At 42.4% G+C, this 17,898-nt stretch overlaps 1 protein-coding gene across 2 annotated transcripts in view; it reads right to left on the minus strand.

The window, feature by feature from the left end:
- The window catches only part of wdr35 (WD repeat domain 35), a 42,471-nt gene that overhangs the window by 24,232 nt on the left and 341 nt on the right, over nt 1–17,898 (minus strand). Inside the window, exons 2-11 of one of the 2 annotated variants that reach the window (XM_029730817.1) lie at nt 17,404–17,521; nt 16,107–16,178; nt 15,936–16,028; nt 15,334–15,462; nt 14,941–15,074; nt 14,610–14,775; nt 6,003–6,142; nt 5,530–5,655; nt 1,800–1,985; nt 843–878 (exon numbers count right to left, since the gene is read on the minus strand). In XM_029730817.1, the coding sequence (XP_029586677.1) occupies nt 843–878; nt 1,800–1,985; nt 5,530–5,655; nt 6,003–6,142; nt 14,610–14,775; nt 14,941–15,074; nt 15,334–15,462; nt 15,936–16,028; nt 16,107–16,178; nt 17,404–17,521 (1,200 nt within the window). The remainder of the gene's footprint in view (nt 1–842; nt 879–1,799; nt 1,986–5,529; nt 5,656–6,002; nt 6,143–14,609; nt 14,776–14,940; nt 15,075–15,333; nt 15,463–15,935; nt 16,029–16,106; nt 16,179–17,403; nt 17,522–17,898) is intronic. The other variant, XM_029730818.1, reaches the window with a different exon arrangement.

Here is a 17,898-nt window from a genome sequence, read left to right on the forward strand (position 1 = left end):
TACCATACAGGGTCATATTTAGAGGGTGTACATTACCACAAAGGGTCATATTTAGAAGGTGTACATTACCATACAGTCATATTCAGAGGGTGTATATTGACATACAGGGTTATATTTAGAGGGTGTACATTGACTTACAGGGTCATATTTAGAGGGAGTACATTACCACACAGGGTCATATTTAGAGAGTGCACATTACCAGGGTCATACCTAGAGGATGCACATTACCATACAGGGTCATATTCAGAGGGTGTACATTACCACACAGGGTCATATTTAGAGGGTGTACATTACCACACAGGGTCATATTTAGAGGGTGTACATTACCACACAGGGTCATATTTAGAGGGTGTACATTACCACACAGGGTCATACATTACCACACAGGGTCATATTTAGAGGGTGTACATTACCACACAGGGTTATATTTAGAGGGTGTACATTACCACACAGGGTTATATTTAGAGGGTGTACATTACCACACAGGGTCATATTTAGAGGGTGTACATTACCACAAAGGGTCATATTTAGAGGGTGTGCATTACCACACAGGGTCATATTTAGAGGGTGTACATTACCACACAGGGTCATATTTAGAGGGTGTACATTACCACACAGGGTTATATTTAGAGGGTGTACATTACCACAAAGGGTCATATTTAGAGGGTGTACATTACCACACAGGGTTATATTTAGAGGGTGTACATTACCACACAGGGTCATATTTAGAGGGTGTACATTACCACACAGGGTCATATTTAGAGGGTGTACATTACCACACAGGGTTATATTTAGAGGGTGTACGTTACCACACAGGGTCATATTTAGAGGGTGTACGTTACCATGGCATTATTTCCCGACTCTACGTCAGCATCCTCCTTTGTGGCAGTGAATTTGAAAACAAGAGAAGGCAGAGAGATACTGACATGAGACTGATCAAGCTACAAGTTGTTTCTTACAGTACTTCCAAGTTCTACTTTCTCTTACTGCTCGTCAGATTTGAGTAACACTTTACTTGGAACTGTTAAACAGTTTGATGCTTTGAACATAATGTGGATGTTTGTTCAAGCCAAGTTCATTATGACGTGTCATTCAAGTAAAGTATTAGGCCTCTCCTATATCAACAACTACTCCCTTTGAAAATGTAGTCTTGATTCCATTCGACATAGTTGTTGTTAGTGCCTAGTGACCCGGCGAGGCTACCAGTCCTTCTGCCTGTGTCAGTGTGTGTACCAGGTCAGTGTGTGTACATGTGCATGTGTAACTTTTATTTAACTAGGCAAGTCAGTTAAGAACAAATTCGTATTTACAATGACGGCCTACACCGGCCAAACCCAGACGATGCTGGCCCAATTGTGCGCCGCTTTATGGGACTCCCAATCACAGCCGGTTGTGATACAGCCTGGATTCGAACCAGGGTGTCTGTAGTGACGCCTCTAGCACTGAGATGCAGTACCTTAGACCGCTGTGCCACTCGGGAGCCCTGTACCAGTGTGTACCTGTGTATGTACCAGTGTGTGTGTACCTGTGGGTGTGTACCAGTACCAATGTGTGTACCAGACAGTGTGTGTACCTGTGTGTGTACCAGTGTGTGTGTACCTGTGGGTGTGTACCTGTGGGTGTGTACCAGTACCAATGTGTGTACCAGACAGTGTGTGTACCAGTGTGTGTACTTGTGGATGTGTGTGTGTACCAGTACCAGTGTGTGTGTGTGTGTGTGTGTGTGTGTGTGTGTGTGTGTGTGTGTGTGTGTGTGTGTGTGTGTGTGTACCAGACAGTGTATGTACCAGTGTGTGTACCTGTGGGTGTGTGTCATCTGCCTTGGTGGCCAGGATGCAGAAGTCTCCGGACGTGGTGATGGACATGAGGCTCTTGACGTACTTGATAAACTTCTCGTTGTTCTTGGTGTCCCAGAACACCACACAGTACTCCAGCCGGTCAGGCTTGGTGTAGGCATACACCACTGTGTTGGAGCAGTAGCCCCACTGTTAAGAGAGAGAGAGATGAGATGAAGAGGAAATCAGTGGTGTGTATTCATGAATGCCAATGGAAGCCAGGCTTTCCCCAAATACTTTACCAATAAAACAAATATATATATATTTTTTTTAAATGATCTTTCGTCTTTCTGTGTTTTCATAATTTCGCTGAATCTACAGTATCTCACCGTAGAAATCATACAAGAGAGGGAAACAGCACCTCTCTGTCTCAGTATGTGTAGACCATGTATCTGATGCTGTCTGGACAGTGAAACAGCACCTCTCTGTCTCAGTATGTGTAGACCACGTATCTGATGCTGTCTGGACAGTGAAACAGCACCTCTCTGTCTCAGTATGTGTAGACCACGTATCTGATGCTGTCTGGACAGTGAAACAGCACCTCTCTGTCTCAGTATGTGTAGACCATGTATCTGATGCTGTCTGGACAGTGAAACAGCACCTCTCTGTCTCAGTATGTGTAGACCACGTATCTGATGCTGTCTGGACAGTGAAACAGCACCTCTCTGTCTCAGTATGTGTAGACCATGTATCTGATGCTGTCTGGACAGTGAAATAGCATCTCTCTGTCTCAGTATGTGTAGACCACGTATCTGATGCTGTCTGGACAAAAAGAGTATGACATGTTGCCGTCGTAACATTTGAATGATGCCAGCAAGCATTTGACCTCTCTTGACAATTAAATAAATAAACAATTAGCCAATTAGCTCAACTGTGGTTAGTCCTGGTTCTGCAAAACACCCCCCAAGGGAGGCTATTTTGGATTTGGAGTCACACCAACTGTAGGAGCCAAATAGATCATATTGTATATTTGCATGTTTCCAATTCATGATCCATTCCTGTTGTATGTGTGTTTCCTGTTGTATGCCATTGATCCCCTGTCAAGTCTGTGTACCCCCTCTTCAGGCCAATGGAGAATACAGTTAAAAGGCATACCTGCTCCAAGGCCTACTGGGAGTGCCCTGAATGGCAGCACAGTCTTTTGACCATACAAGACCATGTTTACCATGCTGTTTGATTCTTCAGTTTAATGATCAGAATTTGTTTTGGTAGAATTCTATAAATGTTTTGTATCCAGAAGAACAACAAATAGATGTATTATTATTTTCAACTTGAATCAAACTCTGGACATTGGATATGTCTACGTCAAGACGAACATTTCACCACTCTCCATTGTGGCTAAAGGATCAGAACGGAAATTGTATTGGACAATTTAACCACTACACCAACCAAATCACATCAAAAGCAAAACGTAATTGTTTCTGGTGTGCTTGTGTTGATGTCCTGCAGTAGCTAGCTAGCTAAATCGTCCTTTTCCTAAGCCATGTACGGAGATGGGGATTTGGACTTAATTCTCCATACAGGCCAATGATTATAAAGGTGATTCTGATCTAACTATAAATTAATATATTGTGCCACTGGCCTGAGACAATTGAAGTTCAATATTTAGCCTGGTAGACTGACGTTAACTAGCTAGCTAACTTAGCTGGTTCATTGTTACCCATGCAAGGAAGCTAGGCTCGTAGGCATTTTATCCAGGGAGCCTATCACAACAAAAAGTAAAAGCGTCAGATGAGTTTAGACGAGACTGACTTTATGACCTAAATTATCCTATTTACACTTTGTAGTCAAGTTTGTAGTCAACTAGAATAACTTTTTCCTGACTTATATCGATGCCACATAGCCCATTTTCAAAGGGATTCGTTGCTTTTTAAAGGCAGTCACTCTTTAACCTGGGGCGGTAGGTAGCCTAGTGGTTATAGCGTTGGGCCAGTAACAGAAAGGTTGCTGGATCGAATCTCCTAGCTGACAAGGTGAAACTCTGTCGTTCTGCCCCTGAACAAGGTCGTTAACCCACTGTTTCCCAGTAGGCCGTCATTGTAAATAACAATTTGTTCTTAACTGACTTGCCTAGTTAAATAAAGGGTGACATTTTTTTATGTTTGAAGTTGAAATGGTGCTGGAGGTAGTGCTCCTGTTGTCTTTGTGCTGACTTGCAATAACTGTCTGGGGTTGTAAATCAATTGTTTAGTACTGTGGGAAACAACTGTGGGAAACATTAACTTGCTTGACCATGCCGTTTGTTACATGCTATAGTTGCTATGTGGACTTCACCGGACTCTCCGGGTTTTGTGATGAAACAAATGTATATGTGGTTGAATTTATTCTGCCGCTGTGTAACTGTTGTCTTTCTGTTGTCACAGCCTTATTGTATATCACGGTAGCGTATTAACCAACGGGTTATATAACAAACAACACAATTATCACAACACAGGTTGCAATATGGCTTGGCTTCCCCAGTGATTGTACCCATGCACTGCTACTGGGCAGAATGAAAGCATTTTTTTTAAATACTACAGTAGGTACAGTAAGTACTGCTACAACAGAGCTGTGTCATCTCTGCTAGTGTTCATTTTGTTAGTATCTTTAACTCAGGGGTCTCTAACAGGTCGATAGCCTCCAGTAGCTCGCAGCCCGCCTATGAGTAGCTCCCCAAACAATTCTGAAAGTGCATGTAATTTTCACTTGTTCTACCGCAAACTGTCATAAAGAAATCTCAAAAGTATCAGACACTGCAAGCTCTCAGCTACTATCTAATCAACACAACATTACCCCACCCCTGGTTAGCAACTATTGGCGTAAAAAGCAAAACCTAATACAATATTTTCCAGCAATATTTCCCATTTCTGTCTGTGTTGTGTGGGCGTTTCTCTATCATTCTGTGTGTAGACTGTTGTGCTTGGCTAGAGGTGTTCCTGTAAAATTTTATTTCATTTTTATTTTACCTTTATTTAACTAGGCAAGTTAGTTACGAACAAATTCTTATTTTCAATGACAGCCTAGGAACAGTGGGTGAACTGCCTTGTTCAGAAGCAGAACGACAGATTTGTACCTTGTCAGCTCGGGGATTTGAACTTGCAGCCTTTCGGTTACTAGCCCAACGCTCTAACCACTAGGCTACCCTGCCGCCCCCCTAAAGCCCACCGGATTGATGCAAATAATCATGATATGATTCTGACATGAAGGATTTTTTTTGTAGTTAACATTTAATTGAGAAGGTTTTCAGGAAAGCCTTTCCATCTACCAGAAGACATTATCGTTAGATAGCAGTATGAGGGCTACGAGCACACCGCTAACACATTCTCATGACATGACGTTGCTTCCTCAATTGTATCAAATACTAAATCACTGATGCATTCTGTTCATGTATTACAAGAAACTAAATAAAATTTAGCAATAAGTTGAATAAATGTTTTAAACAGCCACACTATGTTCTAAGCATCAAACTGTTTAACCTTTGAATTCTGTTTTAATGTCTGTCTTCCGTGATTCCGTATGCATTCTCCGCATCGCGGATTTTATAGAGCCCTAAATGGCCCTACCTCTCACACTAAAATCATTTTCATTTCATATTAATCTCCATTTACAAACAGCTTGTGTTAACACTTTTTAAACACAGAGAATTTAACCAAAGTACAAGAAACCCTGTTACCCCTTCAAGTGGAGCCGATTATTCCCCAGATGATTGTTTTACCTTGTAATCAGGCCTTATGTTGGCAAAGTAAATGTAGGAGTCCACAGCCAGTCCAATCCTCAGTCCTCCCCCTTCCCAAGCAACCTCTGTCATCTGCTTGCCAGGTACCTTCAAAGTTCGCAAATGCTATGCAAAAGGGAGTAAAAATTGCTTTGGTCAAATGCCATATAGCCTAATGACAATATTGTGTACTCTGTAGGGGCCCGAATCCTAACTGGAGATATATGCAACTGGAGTCACATAAAATCCTTTTGACATCAATGCCGATCTGCCACAACTTTGTATTCATACAACTTATTACATAACTTTTTATTTACACAAACTTCATTTATTTCGGTTAGTATCATTCAGTCTAACTCAGAAAGCCGGTTGACTGAAACTAAAAACAAGTCATGTTTTGCCTGCAACTTTCCACATTGACAGGGAACATCTGAAAGCTATGCTATGAGTCTGGGATGTCCTGGCTCTCTCACCTCTCCGAATGGGGTGTAGAACTGCACCACGTTGACCTCCTTCTCCATGCCCCTCAGGGAGCCTGCCACAGCCAGCACGCTGCCACACTGGTTCCACTGGATACTGGCCACGTTCATCAGTGTGTCTATGAACACTGGGCCTGGAGATGGACAGGAGAAAGGGTTACAAGGAAGGGGAATTGGCAGTGGAGCAAGGACCTTCATTATCACGATATTACCCCAAACTTACTCAAATGTAACCAACTTAGCCAAGGGTTTCCACCCAGCAGGCAAAACTGATTGCAATGATGTTAAAATGAAAACATAAATATCTCTTTTACAGTTTAGACCTTGAGACTCTGGCATAATTTGGCAATAAGTCATTACAGCAGATATTTAACTGTCAAGGATTGTGCAATCTCCACAAAGCTCAATTTTCTCCCGCCTTTCAAAGCATTTCATGGCTACAGATGTGAGCACTACGGGGCGATTTAGACAGGTTACCTTGGCGTTCTTGGGCACAGTGACTATGGTGGTCTGCTTAAAACATGTAGGTATTATAGACTGGGTCAGGGAGAGATTGAAAATGTCAGTGAAGACACTTCCCAGCTGGTCAGAGCATGCTCAGAGTACGCGTCCTGGTAATCAATCTGGCCCTGCGGCTTTCTGAATGTTAACCTGTTTAAACGTCTTGCTCATATCGGCTATGGAGAGCGAGATCACACAGTTGTCCGGAACAACTGGTGCTTTCATGCATGGTTCAGTGTTGCTTGCCTTGATGCGAGCATAGAAGGTATTTATCTTGTCTGGTAGGCTCGTGTCACTGGGCAGCTCACAGCAGGGTTTTCCTTTGTAATCCATGATAGTTTGCAAGCCCTGCCACATCTGACGAGCATCAGAGCCGGTGTAGTAGGACTCCATCTTAGTCCTGTATTGACACTTTTCCTGTTTGATGATTTGTCGGAGGTCGCAGCGAGATTTTTTATAAGTGCCCGCATTATTGTCCCGCTCCTTGATAGCGACGGCCTTTAACTCAGTTCGGATGTTGCATGTAATCCACGGCTTCTGATTGGGATATGTACGTGCGGTCACTGTGAGGACAACGTCATCAATTCACTTATTAATGAAGCCGGTGACTGATTCATCCCGAAACATATTCCAGTCTGTGCTGGCGAAACAGTCCTACCAGTCACTCAGATGTTTTACCAGCCAAAATATTTTTGGGGATGCAAAAATTACACCAACAAACTACAAAGAAACAGATGAGCATGCTTTGTAATGTTTCTAAAACAATACATGTATTACTACTAGTAAGAAGTAACTTATGTGGTATATTGAATGATGACATTTTTATTACCAAAAATATCACAGATGAGGCAAATATTGTCACCTGCCCCTTTAATAAGGGCGGGAGGTTACCGTGGTAGCGTGTCTCAAGTCCTGTTTGTGCCTATGAGATTGAGTCTGACTAGTAGAAGCGTGGGCTTCTCTTCCCTAGCAGTTGAAACTTAAACATAGAAAAACAACCTAGCTTGTATCAATGTAAATTGCCAAGAAACACAAGGACAAAGTCTCTCTTCAGTAGACTTTAGTTTCAAGTAAATTAGACCAACTTCTATGCCTCTGCGCAGCTCTTCTAAAAATGTATCTTTCACTCAGCTCTTCACGTGCGCAGAAAACCCAGCCAGGCAGTGTCGCAGCACGAGGTGAAATAGGCTATATAGGACTCATAGTTCTTTGACTTTGTGTGATTCATTTATCAGCTTTGAAACAAAACAGCTACCACATATGCTGAGCACAAATTAGCTGCTTTTCCTTCACTCTGCGGTCCAACTCATCCCAAACCATCTAAATTGGGTTGAGGTCACGTGATTGTGGAGGCCAGGTTATCTGATGCAGCACTCAATCACTCTCCATCTTGGTCAAATAGCCCTTACACTGCCTGGAGGTGTGTAGGGTCATTGTCCTGTTGAAAAACAAATCATAGTCCCACTAAGTGCAAACCAGATGGGATGGTGTATCGCTGCTTTACTGGTCACACCTGCTCCTCCATGCTTCACTGTGGAAACCACACATGCGGAGATCATCCATTCACCTACTCTGCATCTCACAAAGACATGGCGGTTGGAACCGAAAATCTCAACATTTGGACTCATCAGACCAAAGGACAGATTTCCACCCGTCTAATGTCAATTGCTCGTGTTTCTTGGCCGAAGCGAGTCTCTTCTTCTTATTGGTTTCCTTTAGTAGTAGTTTCCTTGCAGCAATTCGACCATGAAGGCCTTATTCATGCAGACTCCACTGAACAGTTGATGTTGAGATATGTCTGTTACTTGTACCCACAAAACACCAGTCTCAACGTCAACAGTGAAGAGGCGACTCCGGGATGCCGGCCTTCTAGGCAAAGTTCAGTGTCTGTGTTCTTTTGCCCATCTTAATCTTTTCTTTTTATTGGCCAGTCTGAGATATGGCTTTTTCTTTTTTTCACCCGGAGTCGCCTCTTCACTGTTGACGTTGAGACTCGTGTTTTGCGGGTACTATTTAATGAAGCTGCCAGATGAGGACTAGTGAAGCGTCTGTTTCTCAAACTAGACACTCTAATGTACCTGTCCTCTTGTTCATTTGTGCACCGGGGCCTCCCACTCCTCTTTCTATTCTGGTTAGAGCCAGTTTGCGCTGTTCTTTGAAGGGAGCACTGGTTGGGCCGACCAACCAGTTCTCCCGCACATTGGCTAACCGGGCTATCTGCATTGTGTCCCACCCACCACCCGCCAACCCCTCTTTTATGCTACTGCTACTCTCTGTTCATCATATATGCATAGTCACTTTAACCATATCTACATGTACATACTACCTCAATCAGCCTGACTGACCGGTGTCTGTATGTAGCCTCGCTACTTTTATAGCCTCGCAACTGTATATAGCCTGTCTTTTTACTGTTGTTTTATTTCTTTACTTACCTATTGTTCACCTAATACCTTTTTTGCACTATTGGTTAGAGCCTGTAAGTAAGCATTTCACTGTAAGGTGAGGACCTGTTGTATTAGGCGCACGTGACAAATAAACTTTGATTTGATTTAGTACACAGCGTTGTACGAGATCTTCAGTTTCTTGGCAATTTCTCGCATGGAATAGCCTTCATTTCTCAGAACAAGAATAGACTGACGAGTTTCAGAAGAAAGTTCTTTGTTTCTGGCCATTTTGAACCTGTAATCGAACCCACAAATGCTGATGCTCCAGATACTCAACTAGTCTAAAGGCCAGTTTTATTGCTTCTTTAATCAGAACAGTTTTCAGCTGAGCTAACATAATTGCAAAAGGGTTTTTCTAATGATCAATTAGCCTTTTAAAATTATAAACTTGGATTAGCTAACACAACGTGCCTTTGGAACACAGGAGTGATGGTTGCTGATAATGGGGCTCTGTACACCTACGTAGATATTCCATAAAAAATCTGCCATTTCCAGCTACAATAGTCATTTACAACATTAACAATATCTACACTGTATTTCTGATGAATTTGATGTTATCATTAATGGACAAAAAATGTGCTTTTCTTTCAAAAACAAGGACATTTCTAAGTGACCCCAAACTTTTGAACGGCAGTGTGTATACACACACACACACACACACACACACACACACACACGTTACAGCCTTATTCTAAAATTGATTAAATAAAACATTTTCCTCATCAATCAACACACAATACCCCATAATGACAAAGGGTAAAACAGTTTTTTTGAACATTTTGCAAATGTATTAAAAATAAAAACTGAAACACCTTATTTACATAAGTATTCAGACCCTTTGCTATGAGACTTGAAATTGAGCTCAGGTGCATCCTGTTTCCAGTGATCATCCTTGAGATGTTCCCACAACCTGATTGTAAAATTCAACTGATTGGACATGATTTGGCAAGGCACACACCTGTCTATATAAGGTCCAACAGTTGACAGTGCATGACAGAGCAAAAACCAAGCCATGAGGTCGAAGGAATTGTCTGTAGAGCTCCGAGACAGGATTGTGTCGAGGCAAAGAGCTGGGGAAGGGTACCAAAACATTTCTGCAGCATTGAAGGTCCCCAAGAACACAGTGGCCTCCATCATTCTTAAATGGAAGAAGTTTGGAACCACCAAGACTCTTCCTAGAGCTGGCCGCCCGGCCAAAAAGGGCAATCAGGGGAGAAGGGCCCTAGTCAGGGAGGAGACCAAGAACTCAATGGTCACTCAGACAGAGCTCCAGAGTTCCTCTGTGGAGATGGGTGAACTTTCCAGAAGGACAACCATCTCTGCAGCACTCATGTCTTTATGGTAGAGTGGCCAGACGGAAGCCACTCCTCAGTAAAAGGCACATGACAGCCCACTTGGAGTTTGCCAAACGGCCCCTAAAAACTCTACAGACCATGAGAAACAAGATTCTCTGGTCTGATGAAACCAAGATTGAACTCCTTGGCCTGAATGCCAAGCGTCACATCTGGAGGAAACCTGGCACCATCCCTACGGTAAAGCATGGTGTTGGCAGCATCATGCTGTGGAGATGTTTTTCAGTGGCAGGGACTGGGAGACTAGTCAGAATTGAGGGAAAGATGAACGGAGCAAAGTACAGCGAGATCCTTGATGAAAACCTGCTCAGGACCTCAGACTGGGGTGACGGTTCACTTTCCAACAGGACAATGACCCTAAGCACACAACCAAGACAACGCAGGAGTGGCTTCAAGACAAGGCTCTGAATGCAATTGAGTGGCCCAGCCAGAGCCTGGACTTGAACCTGATCGAACATCTCTGGAGAGACCTGAAAATAGCTGTGGAGCGACGCTCCCCATCCAACCTGACAGAGCTTGAGAGGATCTGCAGAGAAGAATGTGAGAATCCCCAAATACAGGTGTGCCAAGCTTGTAACGTCATACCCAAGAAGACTCGAAGCTGCAATCGCTGCCAAAGGTGCATCAAAAAATAACTGAGTAAGGGTTCTGAATACTTATGTAAATGTGATATTCTATTTTTTTATTTTTAATACATTAGCAAAAAATTCTAAAAACCTGTTTTTGCTTTGTCATTATGAGGTATTGTGTGTAGATTGATGAGGGGAAAAGACTATTGAATCCATTTTAGAACAAGACTGTAACGTAACAAAATGTGGAAAAAGTCAAGTGGTCTGAAAACTTTCCGAATGCACTGTATATAAACTCAGCAAAAAAAGAGACGGCCCTTTTCAGGACCCTGTCTTTCAAAGATAATTTGTAAAAATTCCAAATAACTTCACAGATCTTCCCTGTGGCTCAGTTGGTAGAGCATGGTGTTTCCAATGCCAGGGTTGTGGGTTCGATTCCCACGGGGGGCCAGTACGAGAAAAAATAAAGAAAAAATAAATAAATGTATGAAATGTAACGTATGAAATGTAATGTATGCATTCACTACTGTAAGTCACTCTGGATAAGAGCGTCTGCTAAATGACTAAAATGTAAAGGGTTTAAACACCGTTTCCCATGGTTTATTGAACAAGTGTACAATAAACAATTAATGAACATGCACTTGTGGAATGGTTGTTAAGATGCTTACAGACGGTAGGCAATTAAGGTCACAGTTATGAAAACTTAGGACACTAAAGATGTCTTTCTACTGACTGAAAGATGCCCAGGGTCCCTGCTAATCTGTGTGAACGTGCCTTAGGCATTCTGCAAGGAGGCATGCAGATGTGGCCAGGGCAATAAATTGCCATGTCTGTACTGTGAGATGCCTAAGACAGTGAGACAGGACAGAGAGCTGATCGTCCTTGCAGTGGCAGACCACGTGTAACAACACCTGCACAGGATCGGTACATCTGAACATCACACCTGCGGGACAGGTACAGGACGGCAACAACAACTGCCCGAGTTACACCAGGAACACACAATCCCTCCATCAGTGCTGAGAGAGGCTGGACTGAGGGCCTGTAAGGCAGGTCCTCACCAGACATCACCGGCAACAACATCGCCTATGGGCACAAACCCACCATCGCTGGACCAGACAGGACTAGCAAAAAGTGCTCTTCACTGACGAGTCGTGGTTTTGTCTCACCAGGGGTGATGGTCGGATTCGTGTTTATCTGCGAAGGAATGAGCATTACACCGTGGCCTGTACTCTGGACCGAGGTGGAGGGTCCGTCATGGTCTGGGGCGGTGTGTCACAGCATCATCGGACTGAGCTTGTTGTCATTGCAGGCAATCACAACGCTGCGCGTTACAGGGAAGACATCCTCCTCCCTCATGTGGTACCCTTCCTGCAGGCTCATCCTGACATGACCATCCAATGCCACCAGCCATACTGCTCGTTCTGTGTGTGACTTCCTGCAAGACAGGAATGTTAGTGTTCTTCCATGGCCAGCGAAGAGCCCGGATCTCAATCCCATTGAGTACGTCTGGGACCTGTTGGATCGGAGAGTGAGGGCTAGGGCCACTCCCCCCGAGAAATGTCCAGGAACTTGCAGGTGCCTTGGTGGAAGAGTGGGGTAACATATCACAACAAGAACTGGCAAATCTGGTGCAGTCCATGAGGAGGAGATGCACTGCAGTAGTTAATGCAGCTGGTGGCCAAACCTGATAGATACTGACTGTTAATTCTGATTTTGAACCCCCCTTCGTTCAGGGACACATTATTCCATATCTGTTAGTGACATGTCTATGGAATTTGTTCAGTTTACATCTCAGTTGTTGAATCTTGTAATGTTAAAACAAATATTTACACATGTTAAGTTTGCTGAAAATAAACACAGTTGACAGTGAGAGGACGTTACTTTTTTTTGCTGAGTTTATATACATACAGTTGAAGTCGGAAGTTTACATACACCTTAGCCAAATACATTTAAACTCAGTTTTTCACAATTCCTGTCAATTAATCATAGTAAACATTCCCTGTTTTAGGCCAGTTAGAATCACAAATTTATTTTAAGAATGTGAAATGTCAGAATAATAGTAGAGAGAATGATTTATTTCAGCTTTAAATTCTTTCATCACATTCCCAATGGGTCAGAAGTTTACATACACTCAATTAGTATTTGGTAGCATTGCCTTTAAATTGTTTAACTTGGGTCAAACGTTTTGGGTAGCCTTCCACAAACTTCCCACAATAAGTTGGGGGAATTTTGGCCCATTCCTCCTGACAGAGCTGGTGTAACTAAGTCAGGTTTGTAGGCCTCCTAGCTTGCACAAGCTTTTTCAGTTCTGCCCACAGATTTTCTATAGGATTGAGGACAGGGCTTTGTGATGGCCACTCCAATACCTTGACTTTGTTGTCCTTAAGCCATTTTGCCATAACTTTGGAAGTATGCTTGGGGTCATTGTCCTTTTGGAAGACCCATTTGCGACTAAGCTTTAACTTCCTGACTGATGTCTTGAGATGTTGCTTCAATATATCCATGTCATTTTCCATCCTCATGATGCCATCTATTTTGTGAAGTGCACCAGTCCCTCCTGCAGCAAAGCACCCCCACAACATGATGCTGTCACCCCCGTGCTAAAAGGTTGGGATGGTGTTCTTCGGCTTGCAAGCCTCTCCCTTTTTCCTCCAAACATAATGATGGTCATTACGGCCAAACAGTTCTATTTTTGTTTCAACAGACCAGAGGACATTTCTCCAAAAAGTACTATCTTTGTCCCCATGTGCAGTTGCAAACAGTAGTCTGGCTTTTTTATGGCGGTTTTGGAGCAGTGGCTTCTTCCTTGCTGAGCGGCCTTTCAGGTTATGTCGATATAGGACTCGTTTTACTGTGGATATAGATACTTTTGTACCCGTTTCCTCCAGCATCTTCACAAGGTCCTTTGCTGTTGTTCTGGGATTGATTTGCACTTTTCGCACCAAAGTACGTTTATCTCTAGGAGACAGAACGCGTCTCCTTCCTGAGCGGTATGACGGCTGTGTGGTCCCATGGTGTTTATACTTGCGTACTATTGTTTGTACAGTTGAACGTGATACCTTCAGCCGTTTGGAAATTGCTCACAAGGTAGACCTTGAAATACATCCACAGGTACCCCTCCAATTGACTCAAATTATGTCAATTAGCCTATCAGAAGCTTCTAAAGCATGACATTTTTCAAGCTGTTTAAAGGTACAGTCAACTTAGTGTATGTAAACTTCTGACCCACTGGAATTGTGATACAGTGAATTATAAGTGAAATAATCTGTCTGTAAACAATTGTTGGAAAAATTACTTGTGTCATGCACAAAGTAGATGTCCTAACCGACTTACCAAAACTATAGTTTGTTAACAAGAAATTTGTGGAGTGGTTTAAAATTAATTTTAATGACTCCAACCTAAGTGTTTGTAAACTTCCGACTTCAACTGTACATAGACACATACATATACATATTTTTTTACATTTCATTTATTTATTATATTCTCCTTTATTATTTTCCACTAACTTAACCACCCTTCTATTAATTGGAACAAACTAATGAACAACACCCAGGCTTCTACTTCCAGCTTATACATACAATATACATTTTATGGACACAATCTATTTTACAATAGTTATATTTTGTCCTTCCTCAACCTCATCCATCTTTTTCTGATGTCTATCCAGTTTGATTTCTATTTGCCATATATTTTTAACTGTGCTGTTTCACATAAGTTCTGAACCAATTCACTCACTTTCATCGCTCTCGTATCGCATGACCTGACACCGTCCGTTATCGAAGCAGATGGCCAGGCAGGGGCAGTCTGGCTCCACGTAGCCCTCTGACCCTGCGTACCAGTGGATCCCTGCGATACTGATGGCTCCAGTCACGTTATGCAGACAGCTGACCGTCATCTTCATCTGCAACATAATGATTGTCTCTAAGAACTAAGTTATACACTCTTCAGAAGTTGCATTAAACACTCTAAAACAATTGAAATGTGCACCTTTACTAAGTGTACAAAAAGCGCTATCTATCGTTACTTTTGGGGTGTTGCTATCTTTTTCAAAGGCTACCAGACTTACAATGAAGTTTCCCTGATTGTCGTAGATGTGGATTTCCCCATTGGCCATCCCAAAAAGGAGGATCTTGCTATCTGGTGACCAGGCCACGTGAGCGAGCTGAATTCCCTTGAGCTCTTTCCCCCAGATTCGGTTACCTAAAAAGACAAAACACATCCATTATAAAACAACCATGTGCCATATTCGTCATGATGCTTTTCTCATTATCATTATACTTTCCAATGGGTGTGAGAAATCAATAGCAATGCAATGACAACTTGTTCTAACTGTTAAAACTGAAATAACCCGATGGACCCAGTGTATGAATTAGAAAAACAATTCTTAGGTCATCCTCTTTTGGAAGTGTTTCTTAGCCCAAGACTAGGCTTAATCTCTGTTAAAGAGAGGAGCACTTACCATCTACAGATCCAACAATGACTGCCCCGTCCTCGTAAACAATACAAATCTTCTGGCCGTCTGCATTCCAACTCATGCTCCTCACCACGGACTTGTTCCTGTTGTTAATCATCTCCTCGTACCAGCAGCCTATTCACACCATATCATTATAATCATCCCCTATTCACACACCATATCATTATAATCATCACCTATTCACACACCATATCATTATAATCATCACATAGTCCCACCAGCCTATTCACACCATATCATTATAATCATCACCTATTCACACACCATATCATTATAATCATTACCTATTCACACACCATATCATTATAATCATTACCTATTCACATACCATATCATTATAATCATTACCTATTCACATACCATATCATTATAATCATCACCTGGTCACACACCATATCATTATGTCATACATTAAATAGTCAACAGAAATGGACAACACTGAGACGGCTTCAAGATGGCTGAAGTGTTTCTCTGACTTGACATATCCTTCAAGTGTAATACACCTACAGTCTTTCTGACCACAGGCATCCTGATGGATCTTGCGTTTGACCAACCCCCCCATACATTAGTATCAGTACGTAGCCTACCTTTGTAGAGCATCCACACAATAATGAGACCATTCTGGTCACTCGTGGTGAGCTTCTGGTACTGCTCATTCCACGTCACAACCTGGACTGCACCTGTGTCATACCAAACAACAAACAGAGTTCAGAGGTCCCACTGGCTCCCAGAAAGAGGCATAATAGCGCTTTACTTACCACTGTGGCCTTCAAGTGTCTGATTCATTGACAAATTGCTGGGTGCTGCAAGTCCTTTGAGTTTGGCATCGTCTGTTGAAAGTTCACAGCCCCAAAGAGAACAAGAGTGACAAAACTATTGTTTAGGCTACTTACATATATAAGACACTCCAAATTCCTTTATAGGATACTAGTACAGTAATTCCTAACACTAAGTCATTATTCCCTAAGTGTTTCTTCTTCTCTGGATACAAAAGGTGCACATTTTTGCATGATTTGAAAGGCTCAAGCCTAAAACAAGCCAATCTCGTCCATATATTTATATATCCCGTCCATATATTTAGATATTCTTAATTCCATTCCTTTACTTAGATTTGTGTGCATTACGTATTTGTCGTGAAATTGTTAGATATTACTTGTTAGATATTACTGCACTGTCGGAACTAGAAGCACAAGCATTTCGCTACACCCACAATAACATCTGCTAAACACGTGTATGTGACCAATAACATTTGATTTGATTATCTAGCCTATAGTGAGTTAAATAAGCCTGTCAACATCACAAGCTTCTTGAATCATACCATAGCTCTAAAGTAGCCTAATACAGAGATGCCCGAGCAAATTGGTTCCTGACACCATTATGCTGCACTTCCACCTAAGACTTACCCCACACCAGTGTTTTATGTTAATGTAGGCTCTAGTGTAATTGTGTTTCCATTGGGAGTGTGACACTAAAGACTTGGGGTGAGCAGAATCAACAACCTCTGCATCATCAAGACAGTTGCTTTGTGACATGGTGTTACAAGTCCACAGTTAGCCATTGTTCTGTAAATGCCAGCTGAAAAGTACCGGTGGCCAGGCTTTAGCCCCAAGTCAGAGCAAGTCCGCTGGGGCCATGGTCCTGTGAGACATGCGTGCCAATGGAAACAGAAAAGTCTGAGCCTTTTAGGTAACACACTGAGGTAAAGCTCAGAAAGAAACTCACCATCCTACTTTCTAATTGACATAATACTGCTGGCAGAATATGTCTACTGTTGCCAAGCTGATTTTGGTTTTAAATTGTTTTTCACATACAATTAGCTACTCTAGCTCTGTTTCACAAACATTTGGAATCTGGGAGGCAGGTAGCATCACGGTAAAGAGCATTGAGCCACTAAACCTAATTGCTCCTGTAAATCACTCTGGATAAAAGTGTCTGCTAAATAACTAAAATTAATCTGAATCAAATGGGTTTGGAAACATTACATAACATAGCTCAGATGGTACTCTCAGCAAATCTCAATTTATAGAGGTAACTTGTGTTGGAAAGCCAGTTCACCTGTCTGTGTCTCCAGCTTCAGGACTTTGAGAAGACCCTCATCCCCTCCACAGGCTATAAAGCCTTGGTCTTTGTTCCATGACACACACTTCAGCCGTATGTTGTTGGGGATGGCAATCTGAGAGGGGAAGAGGATTGTGCATTTATATCAAATTGATTATAACTGGTTGTTACTGTTGTAGGCAAAAGGGACATTGATTGTATTGCTTATGCCAACAGGCTCTGAAAAATGTGCTTGCTACCCCAGGTAGTAATATGCACAGTATGACTAACGTTAGTTTGCAGGTCTCATACCAAGCTACCTAGCAATAAATGGCTGGCTCAAGCATGCAAGAGTCTGTGTGCATGATGGTGATGAATACAATATTAGCCTAATCATAATGGCATGTTGATGCGGCTCTCGTCTTGATAGGCAACAAGTGAGAGACGTATGGAAGCTTCACGCGTATCAACAAAACTATCAGACAGCTAAATGTCACCGAAATGGATGCCTAC

Source organism: Salmo trutta, chromosome 33, assembly GCF_901001165.1.
Source record: "Salmo trutta chromosome 33, fSalTru1.1, whole genome shotgun sequence".
NCBI classification, from domain to species: domain Eukaryota; kingdom Metazoa; phylum Chordata; class Actinopteri; order Salmoniformes; family Salmonidae; genus Salmo; species Salmo trutta.